The 21,333-nt window shown below is 51.6% G+C and overlaps 7 protein-coding genes across 7 annotated transcripts; 6 read left to right on the top strand and 1 right to left on the bottom strand.

The window, feature by feature from the left end:
• Positions 1 to 956: 956 nt before the first annotated feature.
• On the top strand, positions 957 to 4,862 carry ALTATR162_LOCUS3141 (uncharacterized protein; the record flags this gene model as incomplete). Its single annotated transcript, XM_043310747.1, has 6 exons — positions 957 to 1,031; positions 1,083 to 1,113; positions 1,215 to 1,751; positions 1,811 to 4,480; positions 4,529 to 4,662; positions 4,716 to 4,862. The coding sequence occupies 6 exons, from the start codon at positions 957 to 959 to the stop codon at positions 4,860 to 4,862; spliced, it is 3,594 nt and encodes a 1,197-aa protein (XP_043166682.1).
• A 607-nt stretch (positions 4,863 to 5,469) lies between these two features.
• ALTATR162_LOCUS3140 (uncharacterized protein) lies at positions 5,470 to 6,227 on the top strand (the record flags this gene model as incomplete). The annotated part of the gene is made up of 4 exons (XM_043310746.1): positions 5,470 to 5,520; positions 5,570 to 5,575; positions 5,756 to 6,141; positions 6,197 to 6,227. The coding sequence occupies 4 exons, from the start codon at positions 5,470 to 5,472 to the stop codon at positions 6,225 to 6,227; spliced, it is 474 nt and encodes a 157-aa protein (XP_043166681.1).
• A 529-nt stretch (positions 6,228 to 6,756) lies between these two features.
• ALTATR162_LOCUS3139 (uncharacterized protein) lies at positions 6,757 to 7,996 on the top strand (the record flags this gene model as incomplete). The annotated part of the gene is made up of 3 exons (XM_043310745.1): positions 6,757 to 6,964; positions 7,024 to 7,399; positions 7,477 to 7,996. The coding sequence occupies 3 exons, from the start codon at positions 6,757 to 6,759 to the stop codon at positions 7,994 to 7,996; spliced, it is 1,104 nt and encodes a 367-aa protein (XP_043166680.1).
• Positions 7,997 to 8,586: 590 nt separating this feature from the next.
• ALTATR162_LOCUS3138 (uncharacterized protein) lies at positions 8,587 to 11,008 on the bottom strand (the record flags this gene model as incomplete). Its single annotated transcript, XM_043310744.1, has 3 exons — positions 8,587 to 10,143; positions 10,198 to 10,883; positions 10,921 to 11,008. The coding sequence occupies 3 exons, from the start codon at positions 11,006 to 11,008 to the stop codon at positions 8,587 to 8,589; spliced, it is 2,331 nt and encodes a 776-aa protein (XP_043166679.1).
• A 451-nt stretch (positions 11,009 to 11,459) lies between these two features.
• ALTATR162_LOCUS3137 (uncharacterized protein) lies at positions 11,460 to 12,611 on the top strand (the record flags this gene model as incomplete). Its single annotated transcript, XM_043310743.1, has 3 exons — positions 11,460 to 11,762; positions 11,815 to 11,983; positions 12,034 to 12,611. 3 exons carry the CDS (start codon positions 11,460 to 11,462, stop codon positions 12,609 to 12,611), a joined length of 1,050 nt encoding a protein of 349 aa, XP_043166678.1.
• A 659-nt stretch (positions 12,612 to 13,270) lies between these two features.
• On the top strand, positions 13,271 to 15,586 carry ALTATR162_LOCUS3136 (uncharacterized protein; the record flags this gene model as incomplete). The annotated part of the gene is made up of 2 exons (XM_043310742.1): positions 13,271 to 13,456; positions 13,511 to 15,586. 2 exons carry the CDS (start codon positions 13,271 to 13,273, stop codon positions 15,584 to 15,586), a joined length of 2,262 nt encoding a protein of 753 aa, XP_043166677.1.
• Positions 15,587 to 16,802: 1,216 nt separating this feature from the next.
• Positions 16,803 to 21,136, top strand: ALTATR162_LOCUS3135 (uncharacterized protein; the record flags this gene model as incomplete). Its single annotated transcript, XM_043310741.1, has 6 exons — positions 16,803 to 17,000; positions 17,045 to 17,150; positions 17,209 to 17,351; positions 17,402 to 18,293; positions 18,356 to 21,057; positions 21,110 to 21,136. 6 exons carry the CDS (start codon positions 16,803 to 16,805, stop codon positions 21,134 to 21,136), a joined length of 4,068 nt encoding a protein of 1,355 aa, XP_043166676.1.
• Between the last annotated feature and the right edge of the window lie 197 nt (positions 21,137 to 21,333).

The following is a 21,333-nucleotide window of genomic DNA, read 5'->3' as shown; positions in this document are numbered from 1 at the left end:
AGATTGCCTGAGCTATTCCGAGAACTTTGGAAGACTTCTAGAGCGGTTCTGAATTAGTGCGGAGAGAATCAGTCTTTTTAATTAAGCTCGTGATGCTGCTGACGATGATGTCGGCTTGCTGAAGGTGGTCAGAAAGATAGGAGGCTGAAGGCTACATGTGCCACGCCACAGGAGACATTGAATCCAGACCGACTAAGACAGTCGCATTTACAAATTATAGCCTCAGTATATGTGATTAACGGGCCGTCGTCGAAGAGGGAGCCCACGATCTGCGATGGCGTGTGCTTGGCAGGGCCTCTGCGCAACTCGTAATAGCGCGGTGGAGCTGGAGTCGCAGCCCGGTCTCGAAAGCTGACCACTTTGCGTCTTCGCCTTGGGACGTGTTTGGAATCCCAAGGTCGTGTTCCCATGTGCGGCACATGCTAAGCGCCTCAACCACGGTCTGCGAGTAATCATTGCTTAGCAGTCTTCGGAAGTCACTACCAAACTTCGCAGAGGCTGATGTAGGCTTTCACTTGATATCGCGTGTGGTCCCTTGTCGCATGGCTTCGTCTGCCGCGTATCTTTGTCAGGACCCTGAAAGCGCACTAACCCGCTCATTGGCTATTCACCTCCACACCACCACACGCCTGAGGGGACCGACGCCTGTAAGGTGCAGCTGTCTCGTCGACTGACTAGCCCTCGTCGCGCACAGAAGCCGTTCGCCAGTGCACCGACGCTCCTTCCGGCTGTTGACTTTGCTTTTGCGCCGTTTCCACTATCGACCTTCTCTCGCCTTGCACGGTGGAGCGAACTTTTGGGATCGCCCAGACGACCTACGGGACCACTACGTCCACGACCCTACGTGTCTGCCAATTGTCCCCTCGATTCTTACACAGGACCGGCAACCACCACGCGGCAGCACTCGCGCTGCCTGCCACCATTGTCCCTTCACCGACACATATTTCTAGCCCACCATGGAGAGTCCCGGGGCCTACCCAGAGTCTCCGATCGAGGACGAGGTCGTATATCCGTGCAAGGGATGCGGAGAGGTATGAACAGCCGCCACACAAGTCTCTCTTCAACCGCTCATAGCAGTCTAGATCCTCGAGGAAGGCAAGGCCTTTGAACTCGGTATGCGTTCCCCACTGAGAAGCCACCACCCTCGCGCCTGCCTCCCACCACCACTCACTCCAGACCACCTTCCGCGGATCTTGTATGCTAACAGTGCCCAGCTGGAAACCGATGGCACATCGACTGCTTCCGCTGCAACACGTGCGGCACCCTCCTCGACTCGGACGCGAACCTGCTGCTGCTCGGCGACGGCTCGCTGATATGCAACAACTGCACATATAGCTGCAACCATTGCGGCAATAAAATCGAGGATCTGGCCATCTTGACCGGCGACCAGGCCTTCTGTGCCAACTGCTTCAGGTGCCGGAATTGCAAGCGCAAGATCGAGAACCTGCGCTATGCCCGCACTTCGCAGGGTATCTTCTGTATGTCATGTCATGAGTCGCTCATGGCTCGACGGCGCAAGAAATCGAAAAAGCCACCCTCAGTGGCTCCCAAGGTCGACAAGTCCCTGCCTGCTCTTCCTCCCCAGGAGCAGACGACATCCACCTTCACCCCGGACCTGGACACGCCATCCGATGTCTTCTCGGAACCCACCACCACCGATGTATCTCCCAGACCTCCCCAGCCACGACGGGGCGATTCATCTTCCAACTTCAGGCGAGACGCCTCACCAATTGGCGATGCTTCAAGAAGAGGTGCGTAAAATACTCATGGTCTACATCCCCATGCATAGCTGACTTTTCCATGTTTACAGACAACACGACGCTTCCTGCGACAACATACAACAAAGACAGCACCCGCTCGGAGCTGGTAGACAACGGCGACGACGGCATACTCCTCCCCTTCGCTCTCGACCCTAACCCTGCCCCAGGCCCGTCACCGCTTGGCCGACCCATTAGCCGATTCAACGACCAAACAATAGGAGCTAAGCCCTCTGGAAATGGCGCCAGCAAGAATGTGCGCGATTACTTCAACAGGCCTACTGGCGATCATCGCGAGAAGTTGAAGGAAAACAGCTCCCGAGAAGCCTCCAAGGAGAGGCGCCAAACACAAACTACTCAGAGCCCGCACATTGCTTTCCAGGAGAAAGGAAGGCAGCCTTCAGATACCCTAGTCGAGACGCTGAGGAAGAAGAAGGACGTTTCCAACGAGTCTCCTTCAGCTGAGCCTCGATCAAGAAGTCAGCACGCTTCTCCCGCTCCTTCAGCTGCGGAACCCTTTAAATTACAGGATGTTCCCAAGAATAAGAAGGCCGAGGCCAAACGCAAGGACTCTGACGAGACACCATCACCACAGGTCCAAGAACGACAGCAATTGCCCACCTCTTCCAAGAACGACACCATGTCTGCGCGGCTGAGCCGTCCGCTGATCGAGCCTACATTCACATCCTCTCCACCGCTTGGCTCGCAGGACTCACCGCAAACTTCAGAATCGTCTTTCGGCTCCAATCTTGTAGCCGAACGACCTGCGCGTGGCGATTCGCTCAAGTCTTCGGCCCTTAAGTCTTCAGCTCCCATCTCGCGAAACGAGAGACGCAGCCCATCACCTACCACGCCTACTCTCAGCCACCCCGAACGAACATCATCCACGAATACCGCAAGTGCGAACCTCAACGCGGGGCTTGGCATACTGAGTCCTGCGGATTCGGCATCCTCCAAAACTCCTTCAGACCCTCCTGCTCTACCCGCACGTTCAGGTGGACGTCCTGCTCAACCTTCGACCGACACATTCACATCTCCACGCGCACCACCGCAACCGCCTGCCATACAGCACCACAGGACAAGTGAGTCTATCAGTAGTGCTCAAAGTGAAGCTTCTCGAGATGCATACGGGGCTGGTGGCCTTCCCCGGTATAGCCACCAAGGCGATTTCTCCATGGACGAGGACTTTGCGCGCTTGCTTGGAAGCCAGGATGGTAGAGATGATAAAGAGACGGGAGTCTTTAGGAGGGTTTCGAATGCTGTCTCTAAGCATGGGCGCAGTTTCAGTGATCGTGGTTCCGTCACATCGCGAGGTCACAAGAAATGGCCCACAAACGGCTCGATCGACATTAGTAGCCCCACGGTTGCTTCACCCGACACCAAAGAGGAAGGCGTCAATCTACGAAACGAGCTGCGCCGCGCTCAGCAGCGGATCGCAGAGCTCGAGGCTGAAAAGAATGGACTACAAGAATCGATGCACAGCGCAGCCGACATTAAACAAGCGAATACGGTTTTGAGAGAAAAGCGAAACACAATGGCTGTTTTGGATACGCAACGCGAGATGGTGATTCGCGAGCTAGAAATCATGACTGAACACCTCAAGAAAGCTAAGAGCAGTCAGGGCAATGTTGAAATTGGCCAACTCAAATCGGACATTCTAAAAGAGTTTGCAGGCTCATTGCAGAAGCTCAAAGACAACCTGGGAAACCAAATAGAAGACCTCATCACGAAAAGGTCGGATTTGACAGAGGAGATCTCGAACCTCATTCAGATGAAAGACAAGGGTTTCCAGGAGTACGAATCTCTCACAGCCGCTAATACCAGACTCTCTGCCATGAATAGGGATTTGGTAGACAACATACAGACGAACCTCAAGAACAACAAGAAGCCTGGACAGAATCTTGACGTGGCTGCCAATGGGTTAGGCATATACAACGCACAGCAGAAGGGTGGCAAGTCAGAGGTATCCGTTGATGCACAGCCAATACCCCATGAGCATTCTTATGCCAATCTCCATGATCATGACACTGAAGCAACCGTCGCCCAGCCGCAGGTGGTCAACATTAGGAAGACTGGGAAACCCACCAAGTTCTCAACATGGAAGAAGGGCGGTCAAGCCATCACGAAGAACGTCACGAAGGGCTTCAAGGGAGCGTTCGGTTCAGAGCAGAAGCAGGAGGACTACAACGTCAAGGTCATTGGCACCCCTTACGGCTCCGTGCACTCCGGGCCTGATATTGCATCCATGTCCAGTTCCATCAAGAGCCGGGATACCATGGATCAAGGGACTCCGCGAGGCTGGTTTGGTGGTAAGCCCGGGAACGTTAGACCCGGCGGACCGCCTCAAGCTGGCTTCAGGCCTATGCAGAACAACAACACCAGTACCGCTAACCTGGCTGCTGCTGACGCCAGTACCGTACTCTTCGGATCTGACCTGACTGCACGATGTGAGTTCGAACGGCAGATGATTCCACGCATCGTGAGCCGATGCATTGAAGAGGTGGAACTCCGAGGCATGGATGTGGAAGGCATCTATCGTAAGAGCGGAGGTACATCTCAAGTGAACCAAGTCCGTAGTGGTTTCGAGACTGACACGGAGCACGACATCTCGGACCCTGATTTGGACATACACTCTGTCACTTCTGCGCTGAAGAACTACTTCCGCAGGCTTCCTGTGCCGTTGATCACATACGACGTTTATGATCAGTTCCTGGAAGCTGGCCGTAAGTATATGCCTTATAACCATAGAGCACGTGCTGATGACTCTACAGAACTTGAGGAACCGAATGCCCAGGCTAGGGCTTTATCTGCCGCTGTGAACGAAATCCCCAAGGCTCACCGTGACACACTCCAGTTTCTCGTGTTCCATCTGTCGCGGGTCATACAACATGCTAGCGATAATTTGGTATGTATACGTTTATATGGGTTCGAAATGTGCGATGACTAACACCTTAACAGATGACACCACTCAATGTCGCCGTCGTCTTCGCACCAACCATCATGCGGCCCATGGACATTCAGCGCGAACTCACCGATGTGCAACAGCAGCGTGTCGCCGTACAGGCGCTACTAGAAAACTACAAGACAGTGTTTGGTGATGAATGAGATGAGCAAGATGCTCACAAAGCACTGTGAGGCCGTCAAAGACGCCCCACGCTTTTATTATATCGTTTCGATTTTCAGCATGTGTATCTACAGCGGGCGTTACGGGCCTGATCTCCAAGAGTTGCTTTGTCCTTGTCTTCGTGTACCATACGAACCTGTACAGTTTTGGATCATATCTGTATCAAGGGCCGTGAGGTGAACATTGATGGCAATGATGGAGATTGTTATTATACCCTTGGGCCGTTTCTGTTTGGTCACTTGAGTGTATGCTGCAGTAAATAATGAATAGTTGAGATGGTAGTTTCTATACACATTCGGACCGAGATCCGGACTCTTAGATCATTCACATGCTCCACAGAGATGTGCTGTTCCTGTGCTTGGCGGTTTCGCTACGTCGCCGCTAACGCGCTCAGGATGACGTCGGTCACCGCCCACTAAGCGAACAAGCATGTGAGGGAGCCTGTTTCCGGTCTCACACGATCGCCCATTAACTTCCCATAGCTTCCCGGTACTCATCTACTGATCTGCAAACCACGCACTCGGCCTTTCAACAACACACCTCTAACCTCTTACCCCTTTATCGAACTACTGCTACCCCTCATACATCATGTCTTACGCAGAGATGGCTGCCAAGGGCCCCAAGCAGAGCCCCGAGGAGGTAAGTTTGTGAAGAGCACTGCAGAATCTGGGTCAATGCTAACTTATAGATAGGCGTAAGTTACTACTGTCCATTTTTTTGAAGTCATTGCTTGCAATGGCAGCTCTTGAAGGTTCATGGAGGCACGCCGTGCTGCGACATGATCCTTCAAAATATGGGCAATGTGCCTTGATGAAAATGGGTTGTACGAGCTGTTCTAACGTTAAATCGCAGCCGCGCTCCAGCCCCACCACAGGTCGAGCACGCTTCCGATGATAGCGTTCAATCCCTTGTCGACGTAGACAGCCCGCACATCTCATCCGTCCCCTCCGACTACGAGTCGCAAGAAATCAAGACCGACACTCAAGCCGAGCGCATCGAGCGCGAAGAGGAAATCAAGGAAGAAGCCAAGAACATCAAGGACCGAGCTGCTGCAAAGAAGGATGCTGCGAAGGAGAAGGTGAAGAAGAACGCTGACAACCCAGTCGTGCTGAGCAACGCGGTCGGTCTTGCCGTTATTGGTGGCATCGTTGGATTTGGCGCATACAGGCAGTATGCCCGCGGCGAGTTGACCGGCAAGGTCGTTGCAGCCTGGGCTGCTGTCATTGGACTGTTTGGCGTTGGTGACTACTACGTCAGCCAGTATGTTATTCAATGAGAACTGCTCTCTGAACATGCGTACTAATTCTTGCAACAGGTACTTCTTCAAGCGCAACCCCCCGAAATAGACGTCGTTATCTGATCGTCTTGTTCGAATTTGCACTCCACTTCAATAGCACCTCATACGACAGATTCATGCTAGAAATTTTGATCATCTGAATTGTAGAGATTTGGCTATGTTATCTTTTGCTTTCCCGCGGTACCATACAGCAAGCAAGGGCTTCTCTACTCGATTTCAGTCTCGAGGCGAGATGCTTCCATGAGTCCACTTCTGTATATATAAGGTCAACGTTCAATATACCCGTTCAAACGTCATCCTTACTGTACAAGCTTGAATTTATATACACATTAAAAACTTTTCGGTAGTAATCTGCGAATACACTCCGATCACCATATCAAACGTGTTCGGGATGATGCGCAGCATTCTTCGAAGTTTTCCCACGTGATCTGAGAACTCCAGCCGCGCAGATCCCTGCTCTGTCCGCTTAGAAATGCAGGTCCCATAACTTTTACGTAGTGACGACACTTGCGTGTACTGTTGACATCCGCCACGAACCTCCCTTTGCATCTTCTTTCTGTTTCACATCTTTTAGCATCATGTTTCGTGCAGCCCCACGGTTAATTGCGCGTCCAGCGCTGCGAGCCGCGCCACTACGGTCTATTGCGCCGGCCAGACGGTACCTTAGCACCGCTCCACCATCACAGAAATCGAGAAGTTTCAAGAGCTTGGTAGCGAGAATAGGAATTGCGGGAGCAATAATATACTATTACAATACCACGGATGTCTTCGCAGAGGAGCCAAGACGTATGTTCGAACTTGAACGGACGAACTAATCGGGCTACAGAAACTAATACTGTCTCTAGAACTTGTTCAAGCACTCCCAGAAACCGAAGTCGAATCTGAGCACCTCCCAACCATCGAGTCCATCTCTGAAGAGCGCAAGCGGAGGCAAGCAGTACAGGCACAACTAGATGCTCAGAAGCAGAAAGAGGCTGCGAGCGCACAACAGAATGCTGAGGGTTCAGCTTCAGAAGATGGCCAGGGCAGCATAGAAGGACTACAAGAAGAGGCAGATCAGCAAGGCGCATTCAACCCAGAAACGGGCGAGATCAATTGGGACTGCCCTTGTCTAGGTGGCATGGCTCATGGACCTTGTGGTGAGCAGTTCAAGGCGGCGTTCAGCTGCTTTGTGTACTCTACCGAGGAACCTAAGGGCATGGACTGTATCGACAAGTTCAAGTACGTTCAAAGCGCGACAGCAGAGTTTCGACAGACTGGCGAAGGTTATGGTGGGATCTATGGCTAACAAAACACAGGGACATGCAAAACTGCTTCCGCGAATACCCTGAAGTCTACGGTTCAGAGCTAGACTCGGATGCCGACGAAGAGGATGACATGACAGCCTCCGCCGAAACACCAACCCGCTCTTCGCCCACCTCTACCCCGCCTCCAGACGCTTTCTCCTCCAACGCACAACCAGACTCTTCACCTGAACCTGCTACCAATGACCATGCCGCATCAGCCAAGGGCAAGTTCTCTGGCGAACGCAACTCTAAACCACAGACGCCCGACAACAGCCTAGTACCTGACGAATACAAGCCAAATGCCAAGCACAACCCTGTCTACGACGCAAGGGGTGACATGAGCAGCCTAGACAGCGAAAAGGAGAAGGAGAAGAGCAAGCAAAAGCCAAAGGGCGACAACGATACCGAGAGGGCGAACAAGGCGAAGGCGCAGGTCAAGAACCAGGAACCTGTTAGCGAGAGTGAGAGCATGGTGCCCAAGGCTAGCCATGATGCGAATGAGAGGGGAACAGAAAAGCTAGAGAAGAAGTAGAGTTGCTATACGCGACGTGTAACGGGGACATACGATAGATATGGCATTGTATTATACTACTTGTACAGCATGTTTGGAGAGGAAGAGCATTACGTTCTCTGCTACTGACGACTTGAGCAAAATTCATGTATAGTAGATGTAGTTCCAATAAACTTTCATGCACTTTGACAGCATTCCGTTGGCGTTTAAGAATAAATTTGCATCGTCTTTGATAACATTTGATAACAGAAACTACTGTACAGCAGGACTAAGCGTTGACGTACAAAGTCTGCCAAAAAGAAGAGCCATGGAGCATAATTTCTTGCAACCCGAACAGCGCAAGCACTCACTCGTTTGTACGCCAGAAAACACCCTTTCCAAGGAACCCAACAACCACCATCCCCAAGTCAAGGCCTCACACATGACACTATCCTGACGCTTGTGTGCCTTGTCCTCGGTCCGACTACATTCCTCATCCTCACCAACGGCACCTTTGTCCTTGTCCTCTTCTCTTCCTTCTCGGTAGTACGGAAGCATCTCATACGCACTCCCAAACTTGGAATCGTAGACACCCGTCTCATACACATCATCAGCGCTGAGATGTTTTTTTTTTAAATCTCCACCTTGCTGTAGCCCTCGGTGCCCTCAGTAATGGGCTGAGCAACATCAGCATCGACGCTATCGCGCTTGACACCCATGCTGTCCTCACCCTTGCCAACACCGAACATTCTCATAGCTTCGGTTAGAGCCTGTACAGCATCTTCGTTGCTCATGCTACCGGGAAGACCTTGGCCGCCCATGGAACTGCTGATGCGCTTGGTAGCATCCTCCAATGCGCGTACCCTCCTCTGGAAGTTGAGGCGGTCCATGAAGAGTTGTTGGCGACGGCGTTGCAGATCGCGGCGCTCGGCAGAAAGTAGTTTCTCAAAGTCGTTGAAATGGGCGAGTTTGAGCTGTAGCTTTTGAAGTTGTAGGTTCACTGCACCTGAGACGAGACGAGTGATGTGGCGTTCCTCATGCGACGCTAGTGCTGAGGATCGTGCTGCCGAAAGGGCGAAGGGGAGGGTTGCTAGGGGGTTGGCACTTGAGGAGTCCGATTCTCTGGTGGCTACAGCGGTTGACTCAGCGGAGGCATCGACATCCATGGCGTCGCCACCTTCGGGCTTCATGTCTGAGGCGGTGGCTGCGGGTGTAGACTGGCTGCCTTCCTTCTCCTTGCCCTTCTCTGATGGTGCAGTTGGGGCCTTGTTGATTTTCTCTTGCAGAATGCGCTTCATTTCGCCGACGCTGCGCCCTGACGCTACCGCGGCCTCTGTGACGTTTGCAGGTGCAAGACCAGCTAGGAAGCTGACAACGCTGAGGATTGGGTTGTCGGCGTGGTGAATGGGTGCACGGCCTTCGCTGAGGTACTCCAGATCGCGCAAGAACTTGGTTGAAGGAGCTGCAGATTGTGACTCTGGTAGATCCGCCTCAATGTACTTGTCCTCAATCTCGAGCTGTAGGAACTTCATCACGCACTGCTCGCGCGTTTTCGTCTGAACGTGGTCTGCAACCCGGTTCCAGTCATCGTCAAACTCCTCCAAACCTTCAAGTAGCAGAAGAGTCTCCTCTTCCGTCCATTTCTCTTCTGTCTCGGCTGTTGCCGAGTTCTCCGAGTTGGAGATCTTTGTGAAGTCCGCTGAAGAAGTGCCAGACGGGAAGTTGCCTTCGACGAAACACCTAGGGCAAAGGTCGCGCTTCAAGCCACCTGCAGCCTTCATCTGTCCAGGCTGCTCAGAAGGCTTAGTCTCGTGAAAGTGTACACGGGTACATTCGACGCCACAACTGAAGCAGTTGATGACCTTCATTGGCTCTTTGGCGGCGGCCTCGAGATCCTTGACGTCCACTGGGCCGTTCGCGGCACCTTCGCTGTTGGAAGCTTTTGGCTCCGCAGATGCTTCTTTGCCGTTGGCCTCGTAGATGTTTCGTCCGGCCAGAGACTTGGTCTCGCTCTTTGCGGTAGGTTGCTGGCTCGCGGCGCGGTCGGTAGCTGTGAGCTGCTTTCCATCTGTAGTTTTTGAACCTGGTCCGGGTTGGAAAGGCTGCAGTCCGCGAGGCGTATCAACGGTGACACGGAAATGACCGGTGAATGGAGGACCAATGTTGGATGGGCGTTCTTGAGGATCGACCTAGAGAAAGGGTTAATCATAGTTCTAACGTAACCATAGAGCGACAAGATTTACTTGGTAGTTGATCAATCCCCATTGCTCAAGGAAAGCGTGCACGCGCATGATCGCACAAACGTCTCCTGCGAGATTCCTTCGGCATGCGGTGACTGTGAGGTACTCTGATGGGTTCAGGCGATATGTGTTGATCATGAAATCACGGTAATCACGGTACACGGCGGGTGTCTTGCTGCGGTTGCGACCATTGAAGAACTCAGGTAAGGCTTTGCGCTCGCGGTAGTCGATGTAGCGCATGTCGAACCAGGTTGCGTAGCTGGGGATGATGGTCGCATATGTCTGAGTAACAAAGTGTGAGCGTGCTGCTGATTGCAGGTCGGCCTTTGCTTGTGCCTCTGGATCCGCAGGTTCAGCGCCTTCGCCATTCTCCTTTTTCGTGTCGTCGACACCGCCCATCTCCTCGTCGTCCTGGCCATCGGCATCTTCGGCTTCCGGTCGTGGGCCATCGGGTGCGTCCAAGGGGTTGTCTGATACGGGTGCGGGCGTGGCAGTCGTGGGTTCGTTAGAAGACTCCTTGGTGGGTACGTCTTCGAGCATGTTGGTATCTGTGGAACTTAGCGGACTGACGTTTCCGGAATTTGACGTTTCTGGTGTGCGCATCGAGTCTTCCAACTCAGGAATGTCAGGGAAGCCGGCGAAATAACCGCCATTGAGGAAGTCATCCATCGTGTTGACGCGACTAGGCACTGGTTTTGTGGTGCATGGAATCAGAATGCGACCTACCTTGATCGAGCGCATTGGCGTCTGTAGTACCCTCTCCAGTGAGGCTTGGGTCCCGCGCAGTTGCGCTTGCTATCGCGTCGTCGGCCATGGCTCAGGCAGTGCTATGCAACAGTTGCGATGCGACAGGAGCTGGAAGGCGCTATGCGGCACTGCAAAAGGGGAAATCACGGAGCGCGAGTACTTGGAGGAATCGCGCGATCGCAACGTGTCGTGATAGACGTGTTGCAGCGTTGTCGTTGTTGAATGAAGGTGGGGATGAGGGGGCTGCGATGGGTGGGTTGATGTCGCGTCTGAAGTTCGCGATGCTCTCGAACGCCTAAGCAAAAAGAGCACTAAGGAGCAAGCAGCCATCTCACGTGATCAATCTGCAGCTCCGCATGCAAGGGCTAGTGCCGGATAACTAACCTGGTCAAACCGAGGTCATAGTTCTCCGCGCCGTTGGCTTTACTTTCACCACTGCTGGACGAGGCTTTCTATCCCATCTTCTCAGATTTTGCGTGTCTCTCGATTCCAGGGGCGTCGCACCACTCCGGTCCATCATGTTCTCCGCCGCACGTCAATCCGCCCTCCGCACAGCTCGAACACGGCTTCGGCAGTCGCAACCCACGGTCGTACCCCAATACTCCGCCTTCGCACGGTTAGCGTCAACGTTTGCCATTCTTGAGCAGAAAGAGGGAAAGATTGTGTCACAGTCATTGGCCGCCATCACAGCAGGAACCAAGCTTGGAGGTTCAATAACAGCTTTCATTGCTGGAAGTGGGGTCAAGTCGGCCGCAGATGAGGCGGCCAAGTCAAAGGGCGTAGAGAAGGTCATCTACGTTGAAAACGGTGCATATGATAGGGTCGGTGGTCCGAAGAAACATTAAGCGTCATAGGACTGACAGCATCTTGTAGTGTCTTCCCGAGAACTATGCGCCACTTTTGGTTGAGAACATCAAGAAGGGTGGATACACACACGTCGTCGCCGGCCACTCAGCGTTTGGAAAGAACATAATGCCGCGTGTCTCAGCGCTCCTGGACACACAGCAAATATCAGACATTACTGACATTGAGGGCGAGGACAGTAAGTGAGCGTCGTCTACAATATGCACAGAGGTGCTGATTAGCCTACAGCATTTGTTCGCCCAATCTACGCCGGCAACGCGATCATGACCGTCCAATCCTCGGATAGCATCAAAGTTGTCACTGTTCGAGGCACCGCATTCCCCGCGCCCGAGACTGAAGGTGGAAACGCAACAGTGGAGGAGGGTGTCGACCCCAAGGTCGAATGCCCAACAGAATGGATATCTGAAGATCTCCAGAAGTCCGACCGTCCGGATCTGGGCTCAGCAGAGAGGGTTGTCTCTGGAGGCCGTGGTCTAAAATCTAAGGAGGAGTTTGACAAGCTCATGCCACCGCTAGCAGATGCGCTCGGTGCCGCTATCGGTGCATCAAGAGCAGCAGTCGACAGTGGCTTTGCAGACAACAGCTTGCAGGTCGGCCAGACCGGAAAGAACGTTGCGCCACAATTATACCTGTGCGCTGGTATCTCCGGTGCTATTCAACATCTGGCAGGTATGAAGGACAGCAAGGTCATCGCAGCCATCAACAAGGATGCCGAGGCGCCCATCTTCCAGGTAGCGGATGTTGGTCTTGTCGGAGACCTTTTCGAAAAGGTCCCAGAGTTGACAGAGAAGCTGAAGTCGCAGTAAGCACCGAGCACATCGATACCTACATGTTGTATATAATCCGAATGAGAAATCAACAAGATGTGAAACATGAACATCATGAAATGTTCCATGAGGATATCATACTGTCAAATTCTCACGATTGTTTTTCTATGCATCGGTGAAAAGCAGATACTCAAATTTATTGTCTTCATGAAGTCGTTGACCGGATTGGTGTTATGAATCTGCATGTATCCCCAGTTATCGACAGCTTGGCGTGCGTCAACGGCTGATCGACACTAGCACCCACGCACCCACGATTAGTCTCCACCACACCGCGGTAGCCGAGTAGTGAATCGCGCGACCTTACTGGAGAACTAGCAAAACGCGTGGCCATGAACTCGCCGCGGAAGGCGGCTTTCGGTCTTCGATTCCCATATCCTCTCCCGTATCTACTCGCAACCCATAGACGCTTCTTCATCCCCTGCGCCGCCGCGTCCGCTCTAGCGCCGATTTCTCAGCATCAAGTCATCCGCGTATATCCTCACCAGACATCTTGACCGCCATCCCATAAATTTTGGATTCTTGTGCTGTCGAAGAAGCCTGATTGGTTTTACGCTCTTGACGACCTGTGGCATATCTGGATACACTGAAGACATCCAGTACACCAGGTTGACCATGTCTGATGCCGCATCGCACCGATAATGGCGCATGAACATGAAGAACCGGAGCAAACAAACGACTCGCGGCGAGTAAATCGTCAATCAGAAGAGGAGAAGAGGAAGGAACATTCATCATCGAAAGGCAGCGGGAAGAAGAGATGGTGGAAGGTATCGAAGAAATGGGAAAGGCAGCACAGTGATTGGTGGTTCGCCAGTACTGGAATTCCTGTGAGCCTCTCAAGATATCTAGGGTATTATGTTTGTATACTGACAGCCAATAAGCTACTCGCAGCGACTCTTGGACCGCTGGCAAATGTGAGCTCAATAGCTGCTCTCGTCACCCCTTGGAGGCAGCAAAATATCATAGATGGCGTCCGGATCTCCGACTTCAAAGGCGTACCTTTCGGCGACCCAAGATGGTGCTACTGGATCAATGTGGCATCCTTGATCTGTGGTTTTCTCGGAAATCTCTTCTTGCTTTTGAACTTTACACAAAGGATCCGTTACATTATTTCTCTACCCGTTACTGTCGTTTTATGGTATCTTTCATCTGCTTTTCTTATTGCGATAACGATATGCATGAACACTTACGAACCACCTATCCGGCCGGAGCAGGGATACACGCAAGGGTTTTGGTACGCGATTGCTGCTGCTGCGTTTTACACTATCTGCTCTATGATCCTCATGGTCAACATGCTGGGCTACTTTCTTGGTCACTACCCCGAGAATTTCGCGTTGAGCGACAGCCAAAGAACGCTCATCTTACAGACCATGGCCTTCTTCATTTGGTTAGGCGGTGGCGCTGCGGTATTTGCAAAACTCGAACAAGACGCTGGTGAAGATAGTTGGAGATTCGCTGATGCTTTGTACTTTTGCGACGTAACCATTCTGACCGTTGGGTTCGGTGACCTGGTACCTACTACCGATCTCACCAGGGGTATTGTCTTCCCTTACTCTGTCGGCGGCACAATAATTCTAGCCCTTATAGTCTCATCGCTTTACACAGCAGTGCGCGAGCTCGGCGACGAAAAGATTGTTCAGAAGCACGCTGATCGCATGCGCGAGCGTGTCGCAGAACGTACAGTTACCAACTCATTTGATCTCCGTCACCGCGAACGTGAGGCACACCACCTTATTCGAAAACGCAAGCTTGGCTTCCCAAGGATATCAGCACCTAGTAAGCCACGGCCTTTCAGGACTCCTATGGGCGAGTCGGTTCAGCAAACATCCACTATTCCGCGTGTCGCCCATGCTTTTGGCATCGCATCCTCCAAACCGAAGATCATGCTATTGAAAGAAGAGAAAGATCGCTTTGAGGCTATGCGCAAAATTCAGGCTGATTCACATAAGTTCAAGCGTTGGATGGCATTATTCTGGTCTGTTACCACTTTTTCAATCCTTTGGTGTGTCGGCGCAGTCGTCTTCTGGATTACTGAAGGGGAAACGCAAAATTTGACGTACTTTCAATCGCTTTACTTCTGCTATGTCAGTCTGTTAACTATCGGTTATGGAGACTTGGCGCCGAGATCCAACTCCGGGCGCTGCTTCTTCGTCATCTGGAGCTTGATCGCCGTGCCGACTATGACCATCTTAGTTTCAGATCTGGGAGACACTGTGGTCGCCAATTTCAAGAGATGGAGTGACGAACTCGCGGACTTTACAGTGTTGCCTAAAGCAGGTATCTGGCGTTCATTCTTGAACAAGCATCCCTGGTTGCTTCGATGGCTACAGCAATGGACAGAATACCGAGCACGAAAGAAACGACTGATCAGAGGCTTTGGTGTCGCAGATCCAAGATCAGAGGATGATACTGCAGGTTCCGCTGACCCTCAAAACCGAGAAGACACACTCATCGATCCTGAGGATCGCGAGGTAGCAACCGACATAGAATTAGCTCGTCACCCTACAGTTCCTGCCCTCGCTGAAGAAGCAGAGGCTGATGCCACAAACCCTCCCACTCGTGCCTCTCTTACCCGCCGTCTCGCCCTTTCCATTCAGAAAGTTTCCCTCGATCTGAAAACCGACAACAAACGCTACACATATGAAGAGTGGGTTGAGTTCACGCGACTTATCCGCTTAACCAGTCCGGAGCGTCTAGATCGTGATCTAGGGAATGATATTACGACTTTTGAAGAGGAGAACCAAGAGGGCTTGGTGAATTGGGATTGGATCGGAGATGATAGCCCTATGGTGTCCGGTATTAGTGAGAGTGATTGGCTTATGAAACGGTTGATTGAGAGTTTGGTGAGGTTGGAGAGGAGAAAGGAGGTTGCGAGGGGAAATTCCAACTTTGAGGCCATAAGGGAGATGGAAAAAGGATGTGGTGATATCAATCAGCAAGACGATATAAGAAATTAGTAGAAAAGGTCTTGTCAAAGACAAGCCACTATACCATCAAACCTCATAACAAAGAGAGGTAGCAGGCATACCTTGATAGAACGATACAACTATAATCTAAAAGTCTATGAAATTCTTCAACGTTCAATAAAACATACCCTTTATCCTTTTATGTTTCAAACCCTCTTCTACCCGCTGCATTGCGAGCATGTTTGAGAGCATGGCTATTCCTCGATCAAGCCAGTCGTGAGATTTGACGACACTCAACTGTCGGCCAGGCAAGTATCCTTTGCTGACTATAACTGCGACCAATTCGATGGCAAGAATATTAAACTCGTGCAGTAGTGAGAACAAGACGTAAGATCGCAATCGACGTGTGTGTTCTAAGGTGATATTGGCATCCAGTGAGAGGAAAAACAATCATTTCCTTTTCCTCTCACCCTGCGCGCCTACTTCACGAATCTACAGCGACCGCTAACGTAATTTGGACATCTCCTGATATATATATATATATATGCGATCGCTCCCGTTTGCATGTGTTCATAGGTGCGATACCTGAGGTGTTGCTGGAGATTCGTATGTGTAAGACCACTTCGTCAGTACGTCATTGTTACAGCCACGCTTATATACATGTCTTGGCCATGACTATTGCCAAAATCGGTGTAGAGTGATGTTGGTGTTGTAAGTGATGACAGTGCCTTTGGTCGGGTAATTTCGAGCACCGATGTCCGCTCTTGGGGAAGGTTGAGTGCGATTAACACCCGACTAATTTAAGCGGCATCGTCCGACATTTCTTATTCGCACTGACCACAAGGATGGATGTTGAAACCAATAGACGCGCGTTGCCCCCTTTAGCTCGCAGGTATTCGCTCGATTGGGAAGAACTGTGGTGAAGCGTGATGTATGGGTTAGCGCGGGTCATCCGCCCTTCAGAGCGGAGTTCGTTGGAGCACTTGGCGCAACGAACACTGGCACCCATGCGAATGATAACCTGGAGATGATCTTGTTTGCAGATCCTGACCTCGCACTTTCACTCCGTCTTTTTACGATGTGCGTGCCAAATTGGGAGTAGGTCGCTTTCTGCCGGTATAAACAAGGATACGATCTATACGGCAGCCGCATCACCAGGCACCTACCTTTGTCCCCTGGTCACCATAATCCTCTCTCCTACCATTGTCTACTTACCTATTCTCTCTTTGTGCTTTGCAAATTTCTTTCCATTGTTTTGAGCCCAGCCATGGACTCCAGTGTCACCGATAATCGATCGCCACCTCGACCGACGACCAATGCTGAAGCAGAGAGTGCTGCGCTCGCTACCCAAGTCCTTGAAACAGGAACCAATGAGAAAAACGGCGATGCAGAAGCTACAGAACAGGATGGAAAAACCTCGACGCAAGCAAAGAAAGTGCCCCAGGCGGGTATGAAGAATTACTTCGTGAGGATTCCGCCTTGGAGGTGGTTTCTCGCTAATATGAACAGCGAGTCTTCTCATACGGATCCAAACTCGACTTTTGGCTCATGTTACTGTGCTGTATCACTTCGATAGCATCTGGTGTTACGTTTCCTCTGATGAACGTTGTCTTCGGTATGATCCGACACCACTGGAATTTGTGATAGCTCCCAGAAATACTGACCGCGATCAGGTCAACTGGTCGGCTCTTTTACCAACTACTTCATTCCAGGAACGACAATGACAGCCGGCGAGTTCCAAGCGGAGATCAACAGGCTCACCCTTTTTCTCGTCTACCTTTTCATCGCGAAGTTCGTATTGTCCTATATAGCAATGGTACGGCCACTTGTCTCAAGCAGGCAATCAGCATACTAACGCTGAAATAGCTCACTATCCGAATCAGCGGTCTTCGAATCTCTGCTGCACTGCGCCTAGCTTACCTACGAGCCTTGTTTGCACAGCCAGTCAGTGTGATAGACACTATAAGCCCCGGCAAAGTCTCCACCCGAATTACAACCTCTTCCAACACAGTTCAACTCGCCATATCGCAGCATTTCGCTATGCTTTTCCAATCTCTCGCTTTCTTCATCGGAGCATATGTGGTAGCTTTCGTCAACGGCCCGCTGCTTACCGTAGTCGCCTCTGCTTCGCTGCCGTTCATCCTCATCATATCTGGTGCCCTAGTACCACCTTTTATTCGTATACATAAGGTCACTGAGAAGCACCATGAAGATGCTTCGGCTATGGCTTTCGAGATGTTCTCGTCCGTTCGCATCGTTGCTGCATTCGGTGCAGAGGCGAAACTGGCAAGGCAGCATGAAATCTTGCTGGACAAAGCCGCGAGGAACGAGCGTAGAGCCGCGCCTTTGATGGGTCTCATGATGTCGCCCTTGATGATTGGGCAGTATGGTACTTTTGCCATCGCATTTTGGTTTGGCATCAAACAGTTCTCGGAGGGTAAGAGTACCGACATTGGAGTTATAGTCGTGGTCCTATTCTCTGTTATGATGGCGATCATGAACATGAGCAGGGTCGTGAGTCCAATTATCGCTATCGCAAAGGCATCGTCTGCCGCCACCGAACTGTTCATCACCATCGACGCCCCCGTTCCTAACACTGCTGGAATGAAGGAGCCAGATATAACGGCCAACGCAAACATCAGCTTTCAGAATGTTGCCTTCTCGTACCCAAGCCGGCCCAATGTTCAGATTCTTGGAGGTCTTGATCTTGATCTCGAGGCAGGTAAAGTTACCGCTATTGTTGGCCCGTCCGGAAGTGGTAAGTGATTCCCACCCTTCAATTCCGTACAATCATTAATGACCTTTTGTTCCCACTGCCAGGGAAGTCTACTATCGTAGGATTGGTGCAGAGATGGTACGACCTCTCGGGCACAATAGCTACAACCGCATCTGATGAAGACGACACCCACTTATCACACCACAACGGCGCACCTAAGGACAAAGAAGACAGCCCTAAGAAGTCTGGGTGGTTCAAGAAACGAGCCGAATCAAAGACCAAAGACAAACAAGCATCCACGGAAAAGGCCGGGCATGACAAGAGCAAAGAGGAGGAACCTGAGCTGGGTCCAAACACTTGCACCGGTACTATCAAGATTGGGGAGACCAACCTACTAGATGTTGACTTAAAATGGTGGCGCTCCCAAATTGGTCTGGTTCAGCAAGAGCCCTTCCTATTCAATGATACCCTCTACAACAATGTCGCATTCGGTCTTACAGGTACTCAATACGAAGGCTTGCCAAAAGAAGAGAAGATGAAAATGGTAGAAGATGCGTGTCGCGAAGCCTACGCTGAAGAATTTGTCGCCAAACTACCGGAAGGCTATGAGACCCTGGTAGGAGAGAGCGGCATCAAGCTGTCGGGCGGTCAACGACAACGGGTGGCTATCGCGCGGAGTATCATTAAGCAACCACTTATACTGATCTTAGACGAGGCGACCAGCGCTATCGATGTACGGACAGAACGTATCGTTCAACAAGCTCTTGATCGCGTATCGAAGAATCGAACGACTATTGTCATCGCGCATCGCCTCTCCACCATCAGGCGGGCGGACAAGATCGTTGTCCTACGTCAAGGTCAGCTCGTAGAGCAAGGTACCCACGACGAGCTTCTGAAGATAGAAGCTGGTGTCTACTACGGCTTAGTTCACGCCCAGGAAATCGCGATGGAGGCTGAACAGGACGCTGATGTCGACGCACTTGAAAAAGTGAAAAGCCCAGACACAGTGACCGTTGACGAGCATAAAGAGAGCAGCCAGACCTCTGAAACAGCAGCAGATCCAGAGTACAAACAACAAGGTCTCCTTGGTAGCTTCGGACGCCTTCTTTATGAGCAGCGCAGCCATTGGATCCTATACACCGTCGCCATTCTCGGTGTGTTAGCCAGTGGTGCCGTCTACCCGCTGCAAGCGTACATCTTTGCAAGTGTGGTCAATGTCTTCACCCTTCCCATGAACGAACTGGTGAGCCAGGGTAATTTCTGGGCCGGCATGTTCGGTGTACTAGCTGCAAGTACTTTTCTCTCTTACTTCTTCATGGGGTCGGCTTGTCATCTCATCGCTGTCATGGTAACGAAGCAGTATCGACAAGAGTATCTTGATAACCTCATACGCAAACGAATTGCCTTCTTTGACGATCAAGGACATAGTCCCGGATCTCTGACGGCGAGCCTGAGCTCGGACTCGACGCAGATCCAACAGCTGATGGCGACTGAGATGTCCTTGGCGGGCATTGCCATTGTCAACGTTGTGGGCTGCGTCATTATCTCTTTCGTATACGGCTGGAAGCTCTCGTTGGTTGGGCTCTTTGCTGCACTGCCAATTATTCTGGCTGCTGGCTATCTTCGAGTGCGACTAGAGCTCGAGTTCGACAAGACCAACGCAAAGGTCTTTGAAAACAGCAGTGAGTTTGCGGCTGAAGCTGTCGGTGCGTTCCGCACGGTATCCAGTCTCATCATGGAAGACATGATCGGTCAGCGCTATGAAACGTTGCTCAAGGGCCACATCGCTTCGGCCTTCTCGAGTGCGAAGTATGGTACCCTTGTTTTCGCGGGGAGTGACAGTATTGAGCTGGCTTGTATGGCACTTACTTTTTGGTATGGCGGTACTCTCCTGGCCTCCCGCGAGTACAACACCGTCGATTTCTTTGTCATCTACCAAGCTATCGTTCAAGGCGCCATTGCAGCAGGCCAATTCTTTTCTTTCGCCCCAAACATGGCGCAAGCAACCGGTGCTGCTAACCGCATCATCAGCATGCGTCCACCGAAGACCGCCTCGCCGCCATCATACCCGCCCCTGAACAAGCCAGAAGAAGGTGCAGGGATTAAGTTTCAAAATGTATATTTCACATACAAAACTCGAGCAGTGCCCGTACTATGCAACCTCAACCTGCAGGTCCAGCCGGGCCAGTTCGTCGCACTGGTAGGTGCATCCGGCTGCGGTAAATCGACAACCATCTCCCTCCTTGAGCGCTTCTACGACGCATCATCCGGCCGTATTCTGTACAACGGGCAAGATATCACTTCCCTCAGCCCCTCAGAGTACCGCAAGCAGATCAGTCTCGTCAGCCAAGAGCCTACACTCTACGAAGGCACGATCCGAGAAAACATCGCTTTGTCTGTTGATACCGCCACGGACGGAGACATTGAGCAAGCATGCCGTGACGCCCAAATCCACGACTTCATTGCCTCCTTGCCCGATGGGTACGCACAGCGTCTCGGACCAAAGGGCATGTCTTTATCTGGCGGTCAGAAACAACGTCTCAGTCTCGCCCGGGCTTTGCTGCGGAAACCGAAGCTCCTCTTACTGGACGAGGCCACGTCGTCTCTCGACTCTGCATCTGAGAAACTGGTCCAAGAGGCGATTGAGCGGGCCGCTGGTGAGGGTGGAAGAACGGTGATTGCTGTCGCGCATCGACTTGCTACGATTCAAAAGGCAGATGTTATTTTCGTATTGGGTAGTGGGAAGGTGTTGGAGAAGGGAGATCACCAGGGGTTGTTGAGGAAGAGGGGAATATACTGGCAGATGGTAAGTTATGATCCAACCTACTTACTAAGGCTGTGTGCTAACTTTCGAACAGTGTCAAGCTCAGGCTCTAGACCAATGATACTAGACGTTACTAACTTCGGTGCGTAGTGTGAGGATGTACTACCTTCTTTTGATAACATCTCATTTCCTTCGGTAAGCCATATAACTACCAATAACTTCACTCTACCTCCTTAATACTATGCTTTGATTATCCACACGCGCACCTCTACTCAGCAGCAAAACGTTGAAAACCCTTTTGTGTAGTCGTTTTTGGAG

Source organism: Alternaria atra, assembly GCF_907166805.1.
Source record: "Alternaria atra isolate CS162 genome assembly, contig: 22, whole genome shotgun sequence".
In the NCBI taxonomy this organism is placed as follows: Eukaryota; Fungi; Ascomycota; class Dothideomycetes; order Pleosporales; family Pleosporaceae; genus Alternaria; species Alternaria atra.
This window is presented reverse-complemented; position numbering and strand designations above follow the sequence as displayed.